This window comes from Protomyctophum parallelum, assembly GCF_964188405.1.
Source record: "Protomyctophum parallelum genome assembly, chromosome: 1".
Lineage (NCBI taxonomy): Eukaryota > Metazoa > Chordata > Actinopteri > Myctophiformes > Myctophidae > Protomyctophum > Protomyctophum parallelum.
The window spans coordinates 73,166,770-73,186,094 of record NC_139697.1 but is presented as its reverse complement, the minus strand read 5'-3'; the positions used below and the strand labels follow the sequence as shown (position 1 = coordinate 73,186,094).

At 40.7% G+C, this 19,325-nt stretch overlaps 2 protein-coding genes across 4 annotated transcripts; one reads left to right on the top strand and one right to left on the bottom strand.

Moving 5' to 3' along the window:
* On the bottom strand, positions 1–12,131 carry LOC310857157 (T-complex protein 1 subunit zeta). Its single transcript, XM_083762768.1, has 13 exons — positions 11,876–12,131; positions 10,968–11,031; positions 10,197–10,331; positions 9,657–9,830; positions 8,527–8,630; positions 8,053–8,323; positions 7,378–7,460; positions 6,827–6,923; positions 5,561–5,708; positions 3,398–3,531; positions 1,413–1,515; positions 678–750; positions 1–386 (listed from the first exon to the last, which is right to left on the bottom strand). Exons 1-13 carry the CDS (start codon positions 12,010–12,012, stop codon positions 314–316), a joined length of 1,596 nt encoding a protein of 531 aa, XP_083618894.1. The 5' UTR covers positions 12,013–12,131; the 3' UTR covers positions 1–313.
* A 545-nt stretch (positions 12,132–12,676) lies between these two features.
* Positions 12,677–18,201, top strand: sumf2 (sulfatase modifying factor 2). Of its 3 annotated transcripts, none has more exons than XM_083766311.1 (9): positions 12,677–12,784; positions 13,340–13,493; positions 13,690–13,804; positions 14,108–14,152; positions 14,601–14,751; positions 15,427–15,482; positions 15,923–16,007; positions 16,674–16,815; positions 17,255–18,201. In XM_083766311.1, exons 2-9 carry the CDS (start codon positions 13,381–13,383, stop codon positions 17,364–17,366), a joined length of 819 nt encoding a protein of 272 aa, XP_083622437.1. In that variant the 5' UTR covers positions 12,677–12,784; positions 13,340–13,380; the 3' UTR covers positions 17,367–18,201. The 3 variants fall into 3 exon arrangements, with proteins under 3 accessions (XP_083622437.1, XP_083622436.1, XP_083622435.1); XM_083766310.1 differs by lacking the exon at positions 12,677–12,784 and adding an exon at positions 13,032–13,239 and having other exon boundaries at positions 13,343–13,493; XM_083766309.1 differs by lacking the exon at positions 12,677–12,784 and adding an exon at positions 13,032–13,239.
* The last annotated feature ends 1,124 nt before the right edge of the window (positions 18,202–19,325 follow it).

The window sequence follows — 19,325 nt, the reverse complement described above, 5'->3', positions numbered from 1 at the left end:
TCAAGAGCCAAGAAAACCTTTAATGGGTATTGAAACAAAAGTTCAGCTGCTAATTTCAGTGCTTAACAAAAACATAAATACAGACCCAATTATTTCAGAGGAACAATTACATGAAAATGCACAGGGCGAATTAACAATGGTATCTGAAACATGTTGCGATGGGTGCCATAACATTTTAAAGGCTGTCCATCTGACTGGGAGGGAGTGCGGGAGCTTCAGCGTGACGCGAGCAGGGAGCGTTTTGTTGGTCCCCCATCAGGTCAAACACAATCTCCTGTGGGCGTGACGTGGCTATAGTGATGTCAACTGACCATTAACCTTTGAGAGACGACATGCCGGCTCTCATGATCTCGTCCACCAGGAGGATGTTGCTAGCGATTACCGTGCTGAGGAGAAATAATGTACAGGAAGAGATATGTATTATCAATACAGAACGTAACCACTTAAGACCTATAAAATGTGTGTGATGAATAGTGAAGATAGCAGATTTGCAAACTCATAACAAATTGTGAGCCTGTTGATATGCTATTGTTGCCAGTAGAAATATTTTGTAAAGGTTTGCCTCTATCTCTATCTATATATATATATATATATATATGACACAGCCCAAAATAGCCAGGTTGAAATCGGCTAAGAATGCAATCTCTCCTGTATCCTGAAGGTGGGGATAATCTCACCTTGAATGGAGGAGCTGTTTCTTGACACTGTAGTTGTCCCAAACACCTACATCTCCTGCCACCATGGGCTCCCCTGGAAAGATCAATCAATACAAATAAACATGATTTGTGTAGTAGGCTACATGTACCAGAGTATTACAGTGCTTTAACACAAAAAAAGGATAGCATCATAGCCATAAAAGATGAATATTAGACATAAATATATAAAATAAAGATAATAAAAAGGTAACAGTAGTTAGTGAATACAATTAAGACAAATTACATAAAAAAAAGGTTGAACCTAAACTTGGGTTTATGATACAGAGCATAAGAAAACATTAGCATTACCAGTCCAGGGTTTTGAACCCATCAAGTAAAAAAAGAACTGAATGCACTAGACCCTACTCGTCTGATACTGCATTCACACAGCTACAATCTGACTCGCGACATTTGTTGCTGCGTGATGCATCACAAGTAAAAGTTGAGCTGAACTCAACTTTTTCTCAGCACTCCAATGATGCGGTGAAGCATTGCGTTAAGAAATCATACATTTCTTTCAACATTTCACTCCCCTTCTCTCTCCCCCCACATTTCTTGCTGTAATGCAAGAAAATAATCTTGCTTTTAACCAGTTCCCTGCCAATTAACTATCCTTTTCATTTATGCAACACTTCAATGGTGACTCAACAGCAATGTAGCTGGCCACGCTTGGCCATTATGATGGACAACGCAGTGTGCTGCAGTGTGACTGCTGACCTGTGCTGAGGTCAACTCCCACAAGCTGCCCTGACTCTTTGTACTCAGTCTGCAGCTTGACCAGGGTCTCCATTGGGTCATAGCCAGAGTTAATGGCCAGCACCTGCAACAGGGAAGAGAGGACATAGAAGAGAAAAGGATCAGCCTATGAGAAGTTTTGCATAACCTTTTACTGTACTACCTGTTCTGTCTGTCAATTTTGTTAATGAAGTAAGCAATCTATATAAACTCTAGTCTCAATTAAGCTTGCCACGATATTATAATTTGCCCACCAATTAATAAATGCATGTCAACACCATTGGATGTGTAAGTGCAAAGCCTAGTAATAATTACTTTCCTTAATTTATAAATAACAACCAGTCCTATTTAACATAGCTGGCAGTGATCCTGACAAACAAGAACAAAATCACTTTGTCTACAGGTTGTTGGGAAGTAAATAAAGCATTCAGAATAAGATATGTAATGCACTTGTAATGCTCATTATTGGTGCTGAGCCTAACTGTTAGAACAGACAACATAGAAAAGCAGGGGGTCGCAACTCACTTGACAAAGACCACACGATCAAAACGTCTGATTATTTTTGCCTGCTGTATTGCTTTATAACGTTTATTGGAGCATCTTAAAGTGAGTTGCGAGCTGAAGTAAATAAAGCACTCATGGAAGTACAGTGATGTAATTAGGTTTCCAATGTAATGAGTCCCAGGATGCAGGGATGGTCTTGTAGATGAGTCCCAGGGACATTTGATGAGTCCCACTTCAGCGACGTTTTGTCAGTCACATTTGTCATTTTTACAAATTGCAGCATTAAACTATCATTTTATTTTTGATTGTTATAATGTGGTTATATTCATGTAGAAATGTATGAAAGAAGTGAATACAATTCCAAATCTGAAAACTTTAATATTTGCAAAGATGTTTGCAACAACAGTGCAAAGTATGCAAACAGAACAGCACAACAGTGCAACGTATGCAGAACAGTAAATAATATAATGGCACCAAAATAATGTAAAATATATAAATAATAATAATAATGTGATGCAATCAGTGAGCTTAAGTATGGTGCATTTAATGCACTGCAGCACAGCTCATTTAAAGTGACTCATTGTCTGTTTGTGAATCGGGTCTGCTTGTCACGCTAAAACATGTTCCCCTAAATATTTCTGTCGGAGGCAGCGCGGTTTAGTTGAGAGAGTTGCGACATCTCCGTTCACTACTTATTCGTGGGGCTGCAACGGGCTGCAAGCGTCACTGATCACTCAATTGTCGTCACTCTCTCTCTAAACGGCTCTAGTCTACTCTAGAGGCTGTGCTCGGAGCGCTCCGCTCCCCGGTCAGAGCTCGCCTGAGCAACATGGCGGCGCGCTGTGTTGACAATGTAGTTACAACAAATTAGTGGTTCTACAACGATTTCTACATGGATTTTATTTTTTATAACATAGGATAAGTTCGGATATGGGCATACAAAATGATCGTTACCGTAGATTATTGTTTTACCGCATTTTTTCCCCCTGCGATTTCTTTTCAGTGGGAGTACAGTAGTGTATCCCATGGACGCACAGGTTGATGGTCTATTGCGTCCCAAAACTATAAAGTGCATTTTTGGACGCAAAACGCACCCTAGTTACATCAGTGGAAGTATAAGCTAAGTAATTAAAAGTAATTGGTTACACACCGTGTAACAGATAAATTGTGGCAAGACTAGTAGACTACTCTCAATACAGCCAAGCCAATTCAATTCATTGGAGGCGTTTAATTTACTGGTATGTTATATTGTGTGCCACAATTGTTGGCACACAAACACCTACTCGTTATTACTACTTAGTTAGATGCAGGTACAGAGTTGCTGTGAAATGGATCCATATAAGACATGAACCAAAGTGAAATAAGGTGCATGATGACAAAAGTCAATGTGAGTCATTTAGGGACATTTAAAAAGCAATACAAATAAAACAATGTTCTTCCAGTAATGGATGGTGGCAGCTCACCTTAGGAATGACCAGGAGAGCGTCAGCAAACGCCTGGACACCGAGCTGGGCCCTGCCCTTCACCTTAGGCTTGTGTTTCACCAGAGCATCTGCTACTGCTACTTCAAATGCACCTCCTCCTGGCACTACACAACCTGGGGAGAGAGACAAGGAACACAGAGATGATAAACCACACAGAAAATGAGGTAATTGAAACTTAAGTCTTTGTGGGTTTTTGTTTCTAATTGTTTCTCTACAGATATTTAAAGGTATATTCAGTGATTTCACTTAATTCAAATATCACTTATTTTTTTGTTTTGTTGTGATAATCCTCTCTACTATAGTGTGCTGGCCATATAAGGAGTTCCTCCCTGTCCCCAGTTAACCCCTGGGGGTCAAAAAACCTTAGGTTTCGTTTTTGACTCTATCTTGATTGGACAAAAGGCTGGGTCCCACAGCCAAAAACGAAACCTAAGGTTTTGAGTGAAATCACTGAATATACCTTTAATGTTTTCTGGTGCACATATAGGGTTATTATTCATTTGTTCCCATTCAAGTGCCTCCATGAACCAGTTCAAAAAAAGTGCCCTTCTGGGCACAGGTCTCCACCAGGTTATCCACAGATCCGTGCAGTTAGAGGTAAAAACACTTTTCGGCCAGTTATAGCGCCACCTTGAGGCTGAGTTGAAATTGTTCATGTGGCATTTTGTCCTGGGCCTAGTGGGAATGTGGGTGCACAATCTGACAGAAATCACGCGATGTGTTCATGATTTGCAGCATTTTGTTTGAAACTGAGCACTCCTGTGAACTTTGGAAGCCAATCTTAACCAATCAGGATGGAGTCTGAGAAATCTGAAAGACCGGTTTGGTTGAATGGCTCTAGAGAGACTGTGTACCAATTTGCGTGATGTTTGGACAAAATCTGTAGGTGTACTGTGCAAAAACTTGTTTTGCACAAAGCGGCCTCCTGGTGGCGCTATAACAGGCCGTTCTGGAAAGTTTGGGGCAGAGATTCATCGTTGGCATCCAGGGAGTGTGTGTGCAAAATTTGCCATCGACCGGGTTAACGGTGTCCGAGATTAGCTGTTCACGGACACACGGACGGACGGACGGACACACAAACGGACGGACAGAGTGCAAAACATACTCTCCCCACATGCCTTCGGCCTGGTGGAGACAATTAAAGGATGTTCAGAATTTTGCCTCAAATTGTGTTCGGCTAAAAGTGAAATGCTGGTTGACTATCCTTTAGGACTTTATTTTATTTCACAAGTGAAGGTGGGGGAGAGTAATTTACATTTTTGGAATATATAAAATATCTCCATAGTGCAGACATTATAGCTAAAGCAACATGTTCTGCCTTGCTGCTACAAGTTGTGGTTAATGGACTAAAACAACATAAAATTGGGCTTAATGTCCTTAATCAGCTCCGATTCCGATCTTCCCGATGGCAGTTTTGTACAGCTCAGTTGAATACATGAGCATCATAAATATCCACAAACTCCAACCAGCTGTTCCGCACATGCTTTGAGAACCGAAGAGCTTATGATGCTTTAGTTGCAGTTGTCCAGAGATGGTTGCAGGAAAATATGTAACAGCACACTGGTGAAATAAGCTAAATTGTTTTCTTGCAATGTTTCGATCAAGAGATCAGGATTTTTTTAATCATAATTATTAAAAGGTTGTACTGCTCCGTTGAATACATGTAGGAGAGAAGACAGCTCTCCTAATGCAGAGGTACAGAGCAGAGTTGTTGTAGCACAGACTTTAATAGACCAGGGAGAGCCACATTAGCATCCGTGGGTGTTCTCTGTGCAAAATGTATGGTAAACACATGAATGCCAATTAATTCTTCTAAAACACGTTAATATCAGCTAAATTCATCACTGCCAAAACCATAGAAAGTTGATATTTAAGCAGTTTGAGCTGTGTGCACAAATAACACAGCCTGAATCTGTGCTTGTGCCATAAATTATACCCTTAATAAGTTTGCAGCTTTGTGTTCATCTAGGTTTTTGTGGACAGAGCATTTGTGAATTAGAACATTACCTCCCAAAATACTGCGGTACTGCAAGCATGATTCAGTAGTAGCAAATAAAATGTCAATACACAATTTTTTGATAGACCTATACAAATTAATATAATCCAACACACATCACAGCCTCTATGTCTGCAGTCTCTTACCGTCTTCAATGGCATTCTTGACTGCTCGCAGGCCGTCCCTGACGGCATCTTTGATCTGTGTTAGGGTGTGTGCGTTGGGTCCCTTTACCAACAGTGTCACAGAGCGAGGGTTCCCGCACTTTTCAATGAACGTGTACTTCTCCTCTCCCTGTGGAAGAGACCAGGACAGTTCACTCCCATTAACTATGGCTACGTTTACATGAAGGGTGATCATTCCGAATAAATACTTCAGAATAAAATACATCCGATGTAATGTTTTTTGCCGCGAGTTTACATGGGAAATGGTCATTCCGAATGAGTGTTTATATGGAGAAGTGATAGAAGACATGATACATGTTAATTCACGTGAAACTACGCCATCTGTTGGACACATAAAATATAGGCAGTTCATTCATTGTGACTTTCAGACGAAAGACGACACTTTGAAATCCCATCATTTCATTCCGCAGTAGTTTTGAGGCTGCTGCTTGGATAGGGACGGACATACATATTATGTTTACCGTCTTTTTTCCCCCACCTGCTGCGGCTCCCCTTCTCCGCTGGGAAGGTGATCATCTCGTTTTTATGTGTAGCCTACTTTATTATCTACAGCACGGCCAGGGCACGCAACACACTGATTATTATTGTATCGGGTCGCTCGTTATGTGTGAGAGTGAGTGAGTGAGTGAGTGAGTGAGTGAGTGAGTGAGTGAGAGAGAGAGAGACCGTTGAACACACACACACACACAAAATGCACGAAATAACGCGCTCTATGTGCAAACTCCTCTGCGCGCCTTGGATATGAGGCTTATGAGCGCCTTGGAGTTGGAGCACAATGGAAATGAGGATGCTCAGAAAGACCAGAATGAATTTACATCCGAAGCAGTGTATACATTAGTCCAATTTTCTTTCAATCGCATTGAACATCGGAGTAATCCGGCCAGTGACATCGGAATGGTTTTTAGATCGCATCGAGCGTTTTCATTCGGATGTAAGTTTTTGTAGGTGTTTACATAACAACGTTTAATAGGATTGAACTTCTATTCGGAATGAAAAGGGGATTTAACTGCTCATGTAAACGTAGCCAATGAACAGCCAAGCAACTGGATCGCACAACCCTAACCCTTTTCACAAATTTGAATTAATGCTTTAGTTACAATGATCTAAAAGATGCACATGCTACCGTTTGTCTATGAAAACCATGATTCTGTGATCAATAAATGTTTGTTTTCTCCTGTAAATTATATCACTGAAACTTGAATGACACCGAAAAGGAGAAATACTCACCAGTGTGTGTTCGTACACCAGCCCAGCGTGTCCCAAGCATTCTGGCATCATGTCATCCAATGAGTTCAAAGCACTACCACCACAAGCCAGGGTGAGTCTAGAAGCCAATGACAACAAAACATACCTTGAGTCTGGAGTACAACACAATCTGATATATTTTTAATTAAGAATAAAGAACATTAACCATTAACTGAAGCGGGACACTGAATAATGACTAGACAGGCGGTGGAGAGAGAAGGGATGAAGGTGCAACACAGGTAATGATCCAGAAGGGAACACATGTTAGTCTGACAGACCGAACCAGCCTTCTGTAACGGCAGATAAAGCTTCTTAGGACCGTCGAGCCATTTCCAAGACACATGTCAAGGACGTTTAAAAAGGAAAACATATTTTTAGCTTTCCCTGGCAACTCTGAGATAAAAGCTTCCTCCCCTTCTCATCACATCTCATTTTGTTGCATTGCTACTCTGACAGCAATTTCTGAAGACAGAAAAGCAATGATTGGCTGTGGTGATGGTTATATAATAAAAATAAATCAATAAGCTCTTTACCTCTCCATGTTCCTCCTCTTAGCTCTGCGCAGAGCTACGATGCCCTCCTTAGCCAAAGCATCCAAGGAGTATGGGTCAATACCCTAAAACAAAGAGAATATAAATGCATACTGTAATAATAAAAAAGATACATCATGTGATTCAGACAATATCCATTATGTCCCAATACACAACGGATACAATATTTGTGCTGCTCCGTTGAATACATGTAGGAGAGAAGACAACTCTTCTAATGCAGAGGTACAGAGCAGAGTTACTGTAGCACAGACATTAGAGACCAGGAAGAGCCATATTAACATCCCTGGGTGTTCTCCGTGCAAAAGACAACTTCTATACCTATTGCACCACTTAGAAAGAATAGAAATACAAACATACAAAAACATTTCTATAAACTAAAGATCCCTTTAAGTTCATCAAATTCCCACACAGTGGTTCGAAAGCTTTATGGATATTTGAGTATTCGGTTGCTGCTGCCTTTATTATTAATTGATATTACACAGGTTAAAAAAGAAACTGAAGACTAGTTGACATGGTAACTTCCATTGATCCGTTTCCAACAAGAGAGAGGGAGAACATTGGCCAGCTCTAAAGTAACATCGCATCCACATTTGATTTGGTGTAAGGAACCAAACGGCATGTGAGCTGCGGTCCATATGTAGTCACCTACAGCCTTACCTTCTGGTTGATGACGACAAAGGCCTTCTCCCCGTCAGGAGAAACCGCGTTCTTCAGGGCAATAATTTTCTGCACACGGTCCTCAATGAACTTCCTCTCTGCAGCCACCAGCTTCTCCCTCTCGTCTGCGCTCTTGTAAAAGAAGCCAGAGTTGACCTCTGTCTTCTCATACTCCAGGGAGACATTACATGTCAGTATGTAGGCATCCTCCACCCTCTTTTTCATGTCTGGGTGTCTGGCGCCGTGGTCCAAAACCAGACCTCTGATCAGCCTGTTGGGAGAGGGTGTCAAGAAATTAATTAATTCAAGGTCATGTTATAAAGACCTAAACAAAAAACTACACTTAAGATAATCTTAATGTTTATAATAGCATGTTTCATATAATGCATAAAGTACCGGGTAGTTCAATATACAATCTAATTCTAACGTAAACTGTTGATATAAAGAAAAGTGTAATTATAAGTTATAACTCACTGTGTGTCACTTTCCGTCTTGTGCTTCATGTCCATTATCTCCACCATGAACAGGTCGATGGGCTCGTTGGGTTTGGCAATGGCCAGCACAGCGTCTACAACAGCCTGCAGACAATACAGAACACAAACAACTAGATGAATATGACTGATACAGGAATAGTGCTATAGGTATGTGCAGAGTAAAATCCTCAGTGTTGGTGAAGAAATGCAGACAAATTGACCTGGACTAATTATTTCATTGTGTATAAGTACAATTGTCCAAATGATAAATATTCAAAAGTTGTACTGCTCTGTTGAATACATGTAGGAGAGAAGACGGCTCTCCTAATGCAGAGGTACAGAGCAGAGTTGTTGTAGCACAGACATTAATAGACCAGGGAGAGCTACATTAGCATCGGTGGGTGTTCTCTGTGCAACATGTGGAAATGTATGATAAACACATTCATGTCAATTCATTCTTCTAAAGCAGGGGTTTTCAACCTTTTATACCAAGTACCACCATAGAAAATATCTGGCTCTCAAGTACCACCATAATGACTGATTATGCCCCATCCTATTCAGCTATTAACAGGAGGGAAATGTCATTTATTCTTTGAATTGTTTTTGGTTCCATTCCTAAGCCAATTTTGCTGCTGCTTTGAAGAAACTCTGTCTAATCAGCACAACTGAACCCGTCCTCAAATCTTCTATCAACGTCATGCTTATTTCAGCATGGCCTATTTCAACCAATTGCGTTGTCAGAAGAACTACCTGTATTAATAAAAATATTTCATTCCACTTGTCTTTTTTCTTGGGAGACTCCTCTGCGTACCACCAGAGGGGGGCTCAAGTACCACCAGTGGTACTAGTACCAGTGGTTGGGAACCTCTACTCTAAAGCACTCATTTATGAATGTGTATTCAATGTTAAAGATAGACAGTAAAGTCCTAATTAATTAATTAAGTAAAGTTAATTAACTCTTGAGTGTTACAGTAACACACTGTGATGAAAGATTTTTTTTAATGGCCCTCCTCCTCTGTCAGGAGGCTGCACCAGCTGTCATATTATCTCCTTAACCCAGAGGCCAAGGCTAAACTACTTAACAGCCGGGATCCCTGCTCCGACATCCCGTTTCCCCCTTGTGTTTCTCACCTCAGTGAGGAGGTCTGCCAGCTCGGCATGAACCTTGGTTCTCAGGGAGGTGCGTGCTACATGGATGAGGAGCTCCCTGTCCATTTCCCTGGTCACCTTCAGCTCCTCCAGGACCTCAAGGGCTTTTGCCTTTGCAGCCTCAAAGCCCTCTGCGATGATTCTGGGGTGGAGACCCTGTGTGTTGGCATGGCAACAGATGAAGAGGTGTTGTCTCTGACTGTATTAGTCGCTACAGTATCCAAGGAATTGTACAATCTGTATGTGCCCTCTGTTAGGTATAGGCAATATAATGAATTATCCAATAATACATAAAATGCAGTCCTGGAATATAGAAAATAGTTATATTTTTGCACAGTAAAAGTAAATTCTCTTCTGCTTCCCATTTGAGTGAATAAAGACAAAAACATTTAGGTTTGCCACACCTAAAACAAGGATTAAATTCATGCAAATGCTCCATGAAAGAGGCAGGTTAAATACAGTCAACTAGATAGAAAATCCCAAGAGAGATTGTCTAATATAAGCAGAGGGAAGGCCTCTCACCTCTGACACGTATAGGTCAGCCTGTTTCAGGAGTTCACCAATGATGAGAACGTTTGAGGTGGTCCCGTCTCCTGTGATGTCATCTTGCGCTGTGGCAACTTTTGCGATGAGCGATGCTGTAGGATGTTGGATTTGCTGAGAAGGAAAAGAGCCAGTAATGTGTGAAAAGTGCCACACCAAAAAAAAAAAACATACATTTGAGTTAATTCAACACACACACATCTATAATAGAATGATGGTTTTCCAAATCATAATTGTTCAAAAAGTGTACTGCTATGTTGAATACATGTAGGAGAGAAGACAGCTCTCCTAATGCAGAGGTACAGAGCAGAGTTGTTGTAGCACAGACTTTAATAGACATGGGAGAGCCACATTAGCATCCATGGGTGTTCTCTGTGCAACATTTAAAATGTTATGGTAAACACATGACTGGCAATGCATTCTAAAGCACGTTTATGAATGGGTATTTATTATTAACAATACTTTAGGATTTCAAAATGGTTGATGGAGGCTCCTATAAAATATTTAAAATGTTTAACATTTTAAATAATCAAAATGTTAACGTATTCTATTAGGTACTTCATATCATGCATGTAAAAAATGCTTTAATACCATCAAGTACAATTGGAAATATACCATGCCATCAAACCAAAGTTAAAGACGCACAAAGATGGGGTGTGGCTGGCTAGGGATGGACACATTCAATATTCAACATCTCCAGAAAGTAAAATAGGGGAAAAAGCAAAAAAACAATTTATACATGTCTCTTACCATCTCGTGCAACAAGACATTGCCATCTTTGGTCAACTTGATGTCCCCTGCACCAGAAACAAGCCTTCAGGGTGGAGCAAGAGACAAGGGATGGATTAGGTAACGAAAGTATAATGTTAACAGGTAGGATTTTACGTGATGCATCTGCAAGCAAATGTCAGGAAAAGTATGGATAGCACACACACACAATTGATTAGCTACACTTGGCCTACAGGGCACTGCAGTGCTCCATGGATTCGTACTCGTATACTTAATAGCCATCCTACTAATAACTCAAGTCTCATTCTTAACAATGCTAAGCCGGCTTAACATTACACACACACACAGACCTAACGTTAAGTCACCATTTAAAATGTGATCAAAATCAAGTCGCTGGCAAGGTCCCATAATAATTAAGTCGTGTGTACGTTATAGAATATAGATACACTGATGTTTCTGCGTACTGTCTGTGCTAACAGGTTTCTTGCTGCGGATGCTGCTAGCCGTAGGTAGCCGCCTGTCGAACGGATAAACAGGACATGTGCCGCGGAGAGAAAACAGTTTAGCGGCGACAGACCTCCGTGGACTGACTTTACGACGTTAGAACGCTGGTTAGTCACGACCATTGGTTATTTGGATACAGAGTATACATACAGAATTATATAATATAAACAATGACTACACTAATAAACTTCTCATATTCTCCCATGTACTACCTAGCTACCGTTAGCTTAGCATGCTCTCGTGACTTAACATGTTCTCATAGCAACCGGCTACCGTTAGCTTATCATGTTCCCACTACTACCCAATACCGTTAGCTAGTTAGCTTAGCATGTTCTCATTGCTACATAGGTACCATTCTTTAAGGTACCATTAGCTAGTTAGCTTAGCACGCGTGGTCAACAAAGGGCTCCGATGCTTGGACTCACATCTTCATGGTTCCTTTGGGTCCCAGGTTACTTTTCAGCACATCTTGCAATCCGCGGGCAGCGCTGATATTGACGGCCAGGGCGGCCTGGGCCCGGGCCACCTCCGCTTTCGGGTTCAGAGTTTTAATAGCGGACATGGCGTCAGCAGCACGGCCAGCGAAGATATACTAGAAAGTGACAAAGTGTCGCCGGACAGGAGTATCACTGCTCGGCCTGCTGCGCTGGAGGAAGAGGGTGTCGGCTTCCAGAAGGCTCCAGCATGTGGCGGTGGTTCTGTACGGCGTTGCCAGATGTTATAAAAACAAGCCGACTAGGCTACGCCCTGGCAAAAAAGAAAGAAAAACAATTAAAACAAATTAATTTGGGCACAAGTAATTTGGGCATTTTTAAAACACATGTTAACAACACAAATCTTGAATGGGGGGGGGGGGTCCCAGTGGCACAACATATTTTCACACGAGGGGTCTGCACAAAAACATCATGTTGGGGAATCATGGGGACCTTAATTGCCATGAAAATGTTTTGATTGATTGGAATTTACAATTTCACAGTATGCAGAATGGGTACATTTCAAACGAAAGCACATGTCAATACAAAAACTGTTACTATGGACGACAAGATCAACATTAGGAAGCACAGTAGCACACTTTAGAGTTTAGAAACAACTAAGCGCCCTTTACAGAAAAGCAAAACGACGAATGTCGCTTATAATAAGCGGACACGGCAACACTTGTTCTGTGGCACCGCCCACCGCCTGTGTGGCGATGAGTGTTCTGACATCATTTGGCTTTGCAATTTGTTGATGTTGATCCGGTCTGGGTCTAGACGGGATCCGGAAACGTCGCGTTCATGTATGTGCGTTTAGAAATGAGCGGATACGGTATGCGGGCTATAGACCGGACCAGAGCAGTGAGTATTAAATAGAAACCACGCTTTCAATCGGGTTCAGCGTTTGCCAATAAATAGACTTGATTTCTGTACATTACTCAAAGAGTCAAATGCTCTCTGATGTAACGTAGATGGGTAATGCACACAACAATTTGTAATATGTTACTTTTGTACAATTCGACTTATGTATCTCATTCTTATGACTTTTGTTGTTGTTGTTGCGCGGAACCCTTTACTGGACAATTTGCTTTGCCCGGAATCTGTCTCCACTTGTCCTACACCGAGAAATTCCCCCAGAAGCAGAAATGCAGAAGTACTGTTGGCTGAATGTTAAAAAAAATTAACGTTACTTTGATGTTTGAACTTTGAGCACAGCGTGTACATTTGCTCTTAATAGATCTTGTTTGCTACTTAGTCAACAATGTTTTTTAGCATTATTTTGGGGTTCTCTGTTCTGTTTTGCATAGAATGTGCAGGTAAGAGGAACCCACACAGATATTAATTCATATTTATAATTCACACAACCACACAAAAAAGATCTAGAGCTATTGCAAGGACTGCGCTTTTCTCATTCAGCAGCAGCTGAAAATGAGGTGGTGGACATTCCAGGAGGAAAGATGACAATGGGGACAAATGCAGCTGATGGGAGAGATGGAGAGTCCCCAACAAGAGAAGTGAAAGTTGCCCCTTTCAAAATAGACAAATACCCTGTCACAAATTCTGATTTCAGGTGAACATCTATGATCTTCTCAACTATTCAAGTTTATTGATTTGTAGCTTGTTCAGAATAGACCATATTTATTATTATTTTTACTTGTACGCTTTTTGTCTCTTATAAAATCCAAATACAGAGTTATAACCCCAAAAAATAAAACAATATACCTTAGTATTCACGGATAATTATGTATTTGTCTTATCCATTACAGAGACTTTGTGAGAGCAAAGAAGTACAAAACTGAGGCAGAGACATTTGGCTGGAGTTTTGTCTTTGAGGACTTTGTGTCTGATGAGTTGAAGAGCAAGACTACAGAGAGAATAGAGGTGAACATCGGATGATTTGCAGTGCACACCTTGTTACAACACTTTGATTATTTAGTTAGCGATAGTTGACTCCTTCAACCCATTTAGACATGAGGCTGATTGTAAAAACTACTTGAAAAACCCTAACCCTTTTCAGGGTTCAAATGTAAAAGTATCAAACAGTTATATAGCAAAAACTAAAATGACACAGACGTTCCAAGCTTGAAAGGTATAAACGTATACGTGTAACAGGTCTATCTATGGGTTATTAAGTAACAATTGGTCCATGTTTTTCTCTTGATTCATGTTGTCTTTATCAACCAGTCTGCTCCGTGGTGGCTGCCAATAGAACGGGTATTTTGGAGACAGGTAAGTGTCGACTCGTTTCCTACTCCATATTGATAAACTTCGCTATCATCCATCTTTCTTTCATCGCTTCTTCAGTAGCACAGCCAAGGGTGCACACGGGTTGTTATAACTTCTTCAGTAGCACAGCCAAGGGCGCACACAGGTTGTTATAATTTCTATCTATTGGAACCCTGCAACATTATTACAACAAAAAATGTCAAACAAAACAAGTCGGCTTTACATTCAGAAAATGTCAACCAGTTAGTTTTCCTGGCTAAAAGATGAATAGGCATATTTACAAATGTGATTTATTAATGATGATTAATTCAATAAATTATAATTGTGATTAATTGCGTGCTTAATTTTCACAATTTACAATGAGTCCTGACACAAGTTGTGGGTTGCAGAGGATGTCATCCGCCTCAAAACAAAATCCTGCGTCTATTGCCCACCTTTAATGCTTTTTCAGCCAGCCGGACCTGGTTCTGGTATTCGGGACCGCCTCGATTTCCCTGTGGTCCAGGTGAGCTGGAACGATGCTCAGGCCTTCTGTCTTTGGAAAGGGAAGAGACTGCCCACCGAGGAAGAATGGGAGTGGGCTGCACGGGGGGGACTGCAGGGTACGCTCTTTAGATGAGACCTTTATTAATTGATTGATTGATCCCACGGAGGAAATTCAGTTATAATATGCACAGATTTGATAGTATATCAGGAGATCACTGCTAGTGTAGGCTATAGGTGGCTGCGTTACTACATAGCTCTTTAGCCGATTGGTCCCGGGTTCGCCTCCCGGCCCAGGCTACACTGAGTATCAACCCTTTTTCTTTGTGCACAATCTAAGCCTGAATTGTTTTAAAGCTTCAAAAGTACATCTACCTTCCTTAAATGAAGTACTAAATATTGATTATATGAAATCGAAAGGAATAGATGTTGACACTTTTCTAGATTTATTTATGTATGTATTTATTTATTCAGGCTTTTTCCAAAGAGCAGGGCTTTCAGATAGTACTGTCTGTATACCGTACATGGATTAAAGTTATCATTCGCAATGGTCAAGAAGAGGTGCACGCACATCCACAAATTTCAACAGGTGCAGGATCAAAAAGAATAACTGAGAAAGAACTCAAAGGAGAGAGGAGATCCGCACACTGTTTTAAAAGCACCCGAAATAATTTATTGACAACAGAGCGGAAAACAATACAAAGTTTCGGCCTCAGGGGCCTTCGTCAGGTATGCTGACGAAGGCAGGGTTTTCATTCCTGTCATGTAACTCGTCTCTTTATTTTGGGTACCAGGCAGGACGTATCCTTGGGGAAACAAGTTCCAAACTGAACGAACCAATTTATGGCAGGTTAGTTATTTTATTAAAAAATAAATAAACGGAGAGACTAACAGCTATATCTTGCCTTACCCCTTATCCCTAAACGTATTAGCCATTCGATGTAGATTAGCTAGTTGAACTATTTTAAAATGTTTTTTGTATTTAAAAATGGCAAATATGTAAGGGGTGGTGCAAGATAGGGCACTGAGAGTAGAACAAAATCCTTTATTTGAATTTGTGTGTGTGTGTGTGTGTGTAATTTAGTCTTTATTGCATCTACATATTATTGCATGGCGTAGTACTTTATTGTTTGCCTTATGTTTGTCTACTGTGCACTTTTTCCATCTTATTCTGCTATGACACTCTGAATTCCTCCCTTGAGGCACAGGGATTAATAAAGTGTTATCAAACAAACATTAAAAGTCAGTTTTTATCCACTTGTTTACTATTTTGTTTGTGTGTGTTTTCAGGGCGTGTTTCCAAATGGAGACACAGCAGAAGATGGCTACCATGGCATGTCCCCTGTTACAGCTTTTCCACCTCAGAACAGTTATGGTAATTTACCCTCTTCATAGCATTTAAAAAAGACAACCTCTGCACAAAATCCAGACCGTGTTCATTTAACTTTGAGTGAACAAATGGTATACATTAGAGTTACAAATACAAATGGTCCATGTGTAACTCTGAGTGTACAAATGTACATTTATCCAAATTAATACAGGATTTTATGGTGTTATAATTAAGTACACTGACTACTTAATTGATACATCCTTAATCTGACCTGCGTCACCTCACCTGTCATCTGTGAAAGGGGAGGAAGACTCAAACAGTGGGACACTTAAGTTCAGCTCACGTAAATCTCAGCATCACAGGTTGTTTTGAACGGTCACTTCACATTTGTCTCCTTGTATATAGACTTATCTCTGCTGGTCACATGCCACTCCTGCTGTCCAACTCGGACAGTAGTGATGTAATCATCCAGATAAATATCAGACATTTCGTCTGTGAGCAAATCGGGAGGCTTAAGATTACATGTTTGAACCCTGTATGATCTTAGTTCCTGACCCAAAATCTCCCTGATTATTCTGTAGTATCCTGTAGCTGGTCTTTACTTGAACTGTGACTATTAATTAGGGCTGTGTGTGAAGTGTAGTACTTTACTCAGATTGGCTGCAGCCTTCCGTATTCTATTCCTAATAGCAATGCCAACTCTCTGCCTAGGATTGTATGACATGATGGGAAATGCGTGGGAATGGACAGTCACGCGCTTTCCTGGAGCACGGCCCATGTATGTACTGCGTGGTGCTTCTTGGATCGACACTGCTGATGGATCCGCCAATCACAAGGCACGAGTTACTACCAGGTGTGTTAAAGGCTCCATGAAATGCCACGGCAATGCCATTTGATTCAGCGTATTTTAATTATTTCCTGTAAAACAGAAAGAAAGAAAAACAGATATTGATTGGTATTTGCAGTCCGGGTAGCTCTGTTGGTAGAGCTCTCGCCTCGATCCCAGGCACCGCCAACTTGGCGTATGAGCAGCACGGCTTGGGTGTGGCAAGGAGCGGTGTCTGAACTTAACCAACATCTACAAAGTTGTTTATTAAACTTACAGGAGAGCTCATGCCTAGTAATTGTAACTGAGCTGATTTTCATTTCTAAATAGTTTTTGTGATTGATTGATGAACATATCAGTTAACTTATTTTGACTGCTCCTTTTCCTCGTAGGCAACTGCTGCAGCCTAGTGGCCAGAGATGCTTATTTATTCATTCTTTCATCCATTTTTGTCTGTGTTATGTAGGATGGGAAACACTCCTGACTCAGCCGCTGATAACCTGGGCTTCAGGTGTGCTGCTGATACGCACAAAGCCGGACAGAAACAAGAGAAGGAGAAACAGAGAATTGAACTGTAGCGACAACCACAGCTCACACAGTAGAGACAGAGGAAAGGAGCAGAAAATAAATCATGGGATTATAATCATTTATGGCAACACAAATATATGAGCATACAGAAATGCTCTACTTCTCCTGTGGAGACCTTGTGATATTTTCTCTTTTTTTTACTGGACGGGCATGGCGTTCGGGGGACGGTCTAGCGGTCTATAACAGAATCTTTCTGTAATTCTGTCCCCACAAAAGTAAATCGATATCAACTGGGCTCACGCTGCTACATGCACACTCCAGTCCATACAGACAAAGTTAGCACATCATTGTTGATGTGTAGTCATGGCTCAAGATGTATGGCATATCACTGTAGCCCAATGTAAATATATGAAGGAAAGCAATTATCCAACTACAGTAGTACTGAAGAAACATAAGATGTCGGCGATTATACTGTATATAGGGTGACTCAAGCCAGTCAGCCAGATAACTTAACTGTTATATCGTTTAGCTGTCTGGGTTGGTTGGATGGTTCATTGATTGATTGATTCATTGAATACTTTTTTTTGCAAAAAGTATAGAGGTACAGTTATACAATAATGCTAAAAGATAAAACAAAAAAGCCACACCTTTATTGGAATGCATTTCTTGTTTTTATTTAACCGTTTAGCATTTAGTGCGTCAAGAGGCTTTTCTCTGAACCTTTTGTGGAGTGAATTGCATGCTAGGCAAAAGGGAGAGACACCAATCGTAGTATTTGTTGTTCAATGTAGGCTGTTACTTTGAAAACGGTAAGATTCTATCATTGATTCATTATACTTGTGAGGTGTGAAACTTCCATGTTTTGTAATAAACATGTCTACAGGCAACTGATTTGGCCTTGTGCTTCCTGTCTTTTAAGTGTAGCACTCCATAAAAAGCAAGACGTTTGCACACCTGCAGCCGACGGGTGCGTAGGAGAAGGACAGCCAAGTGCATGGCGTCCTTTTTAAGTGTAGCACTCCCAAATGTGTGTTTTCTTTCAGTTTTTTTTGCCATATTCCATTTATAACAATGTAGCATTCAAGTGTTAAACCCATTTAGACCTGAGGTTGATTCTATAAACACCTTCTAAACCTAACCTAAGGTTTTCTGAAAACCTCCAAATTAAAATAACTAAAAAATCATACCCATGTGAAGTGAGTGGTGCAACTCCGTGTGGGGGTCCAGACCCCCACAGTTCCAGACCCACAGGACGAAATGGTCGAGAAATGACAGAATTACCAACCAGCTATTTTCATGCTTGGACAGTGGACAGACAGACAGACCCAGGGACACATGTAATTTAGCTGTGTAATGGAGTAGTTGCACCACTCAAAAATAATGAAAGGTATAACGTATAGGTTACACCAGGTCTAAATAGCTGTTGTAAATGTGAAATGCATGGCCTATTTCACTCCTAAAATGTTATTAGAAACCTTTATGTCAGACAAGGTGAAATAAGAGAGAATGGTGCCAAAAGCCACCATTTAGCATTAGCCATAATAGTGATATAACTCCACATAGCAATGGTATGTGTTGTAATTGTAATTAATTGTAATTCACATGACCCAACCTATTGCTGAGACTGAAGTACAGGAAGAACCCGATTAAGTAATCCCTGATGATCACACCACTACTATGTCATTATGTAAGTAGTAAAGGGGGAGGGGCTTTGTCATTCTGTTGACGTTCTCCCGACTAGGTGACTATAATTCTGGTAGTTGTAATTAATTACCTACTGTACTTGCTTGCCATACAGGTAAATCACCCAAAGCATTCCTCACAGTCACAGGCCTTTTGAATGCCATATATGTTGTCAGTGGCAAATGTATTGAGGCGGTAGAATAACAATGTAGCCTATGTTTTGCCACTGATTACAGGTCATACTTTCTGGCCATACTTTTCTCCATGTTGTCTCGTCTATAATCATCACTAATGGTTCTGTGTTGTGTGGAATGAGATCTATAAAA

Excerpts from the sequence above, each read along its gene's own strand:
- LOC310857157 (XM_083762768.1), bottom strand. The coding sequence starts at position 12,012 with ATGTCCGCTATTAAAACTCTGAACCCGAAAGCGGAGGTGGCCCGGGCC. Across the intron at positions 8,324-8,526 it reads AAGACGGAAAGTGACACACA|GCTGATCAGAGGTCTGGTTT; the intron begins GTGAGTTATAAC and ends CTCTCCCAACAG. Across the intron at positions 5,709-6,826 it reads TGGTGTACGAACACACACTG|GGAGAGGAGAAGTACACGTT; the intron begins GTGAGTATTTCT and ends TCTCTTCCACAG.
- sumf2 (XM_083766309.1), top strand. The coding sequence starts at position 13,185 with ATGTTTTTTAGCATTATTTTGGGGTTCTCTGTTCTGTTTTGCATAGAA. Across the intron at positions 13,240-13,339 it reads GTTTTGCATAGAATGTGCAG|CAGCAGCTGAAAATGAGGTG; the intron begins GTAAGAGGAACC and ends TTTCTCATTCAG. Across the intron at positions 16,008-16,673 it reads TCCACCTCAGAACAGTTATG|GATTGTATGACATGATGGGA; the intron begins GTAATTTACCCT and ends CTCTCTGCCTAG.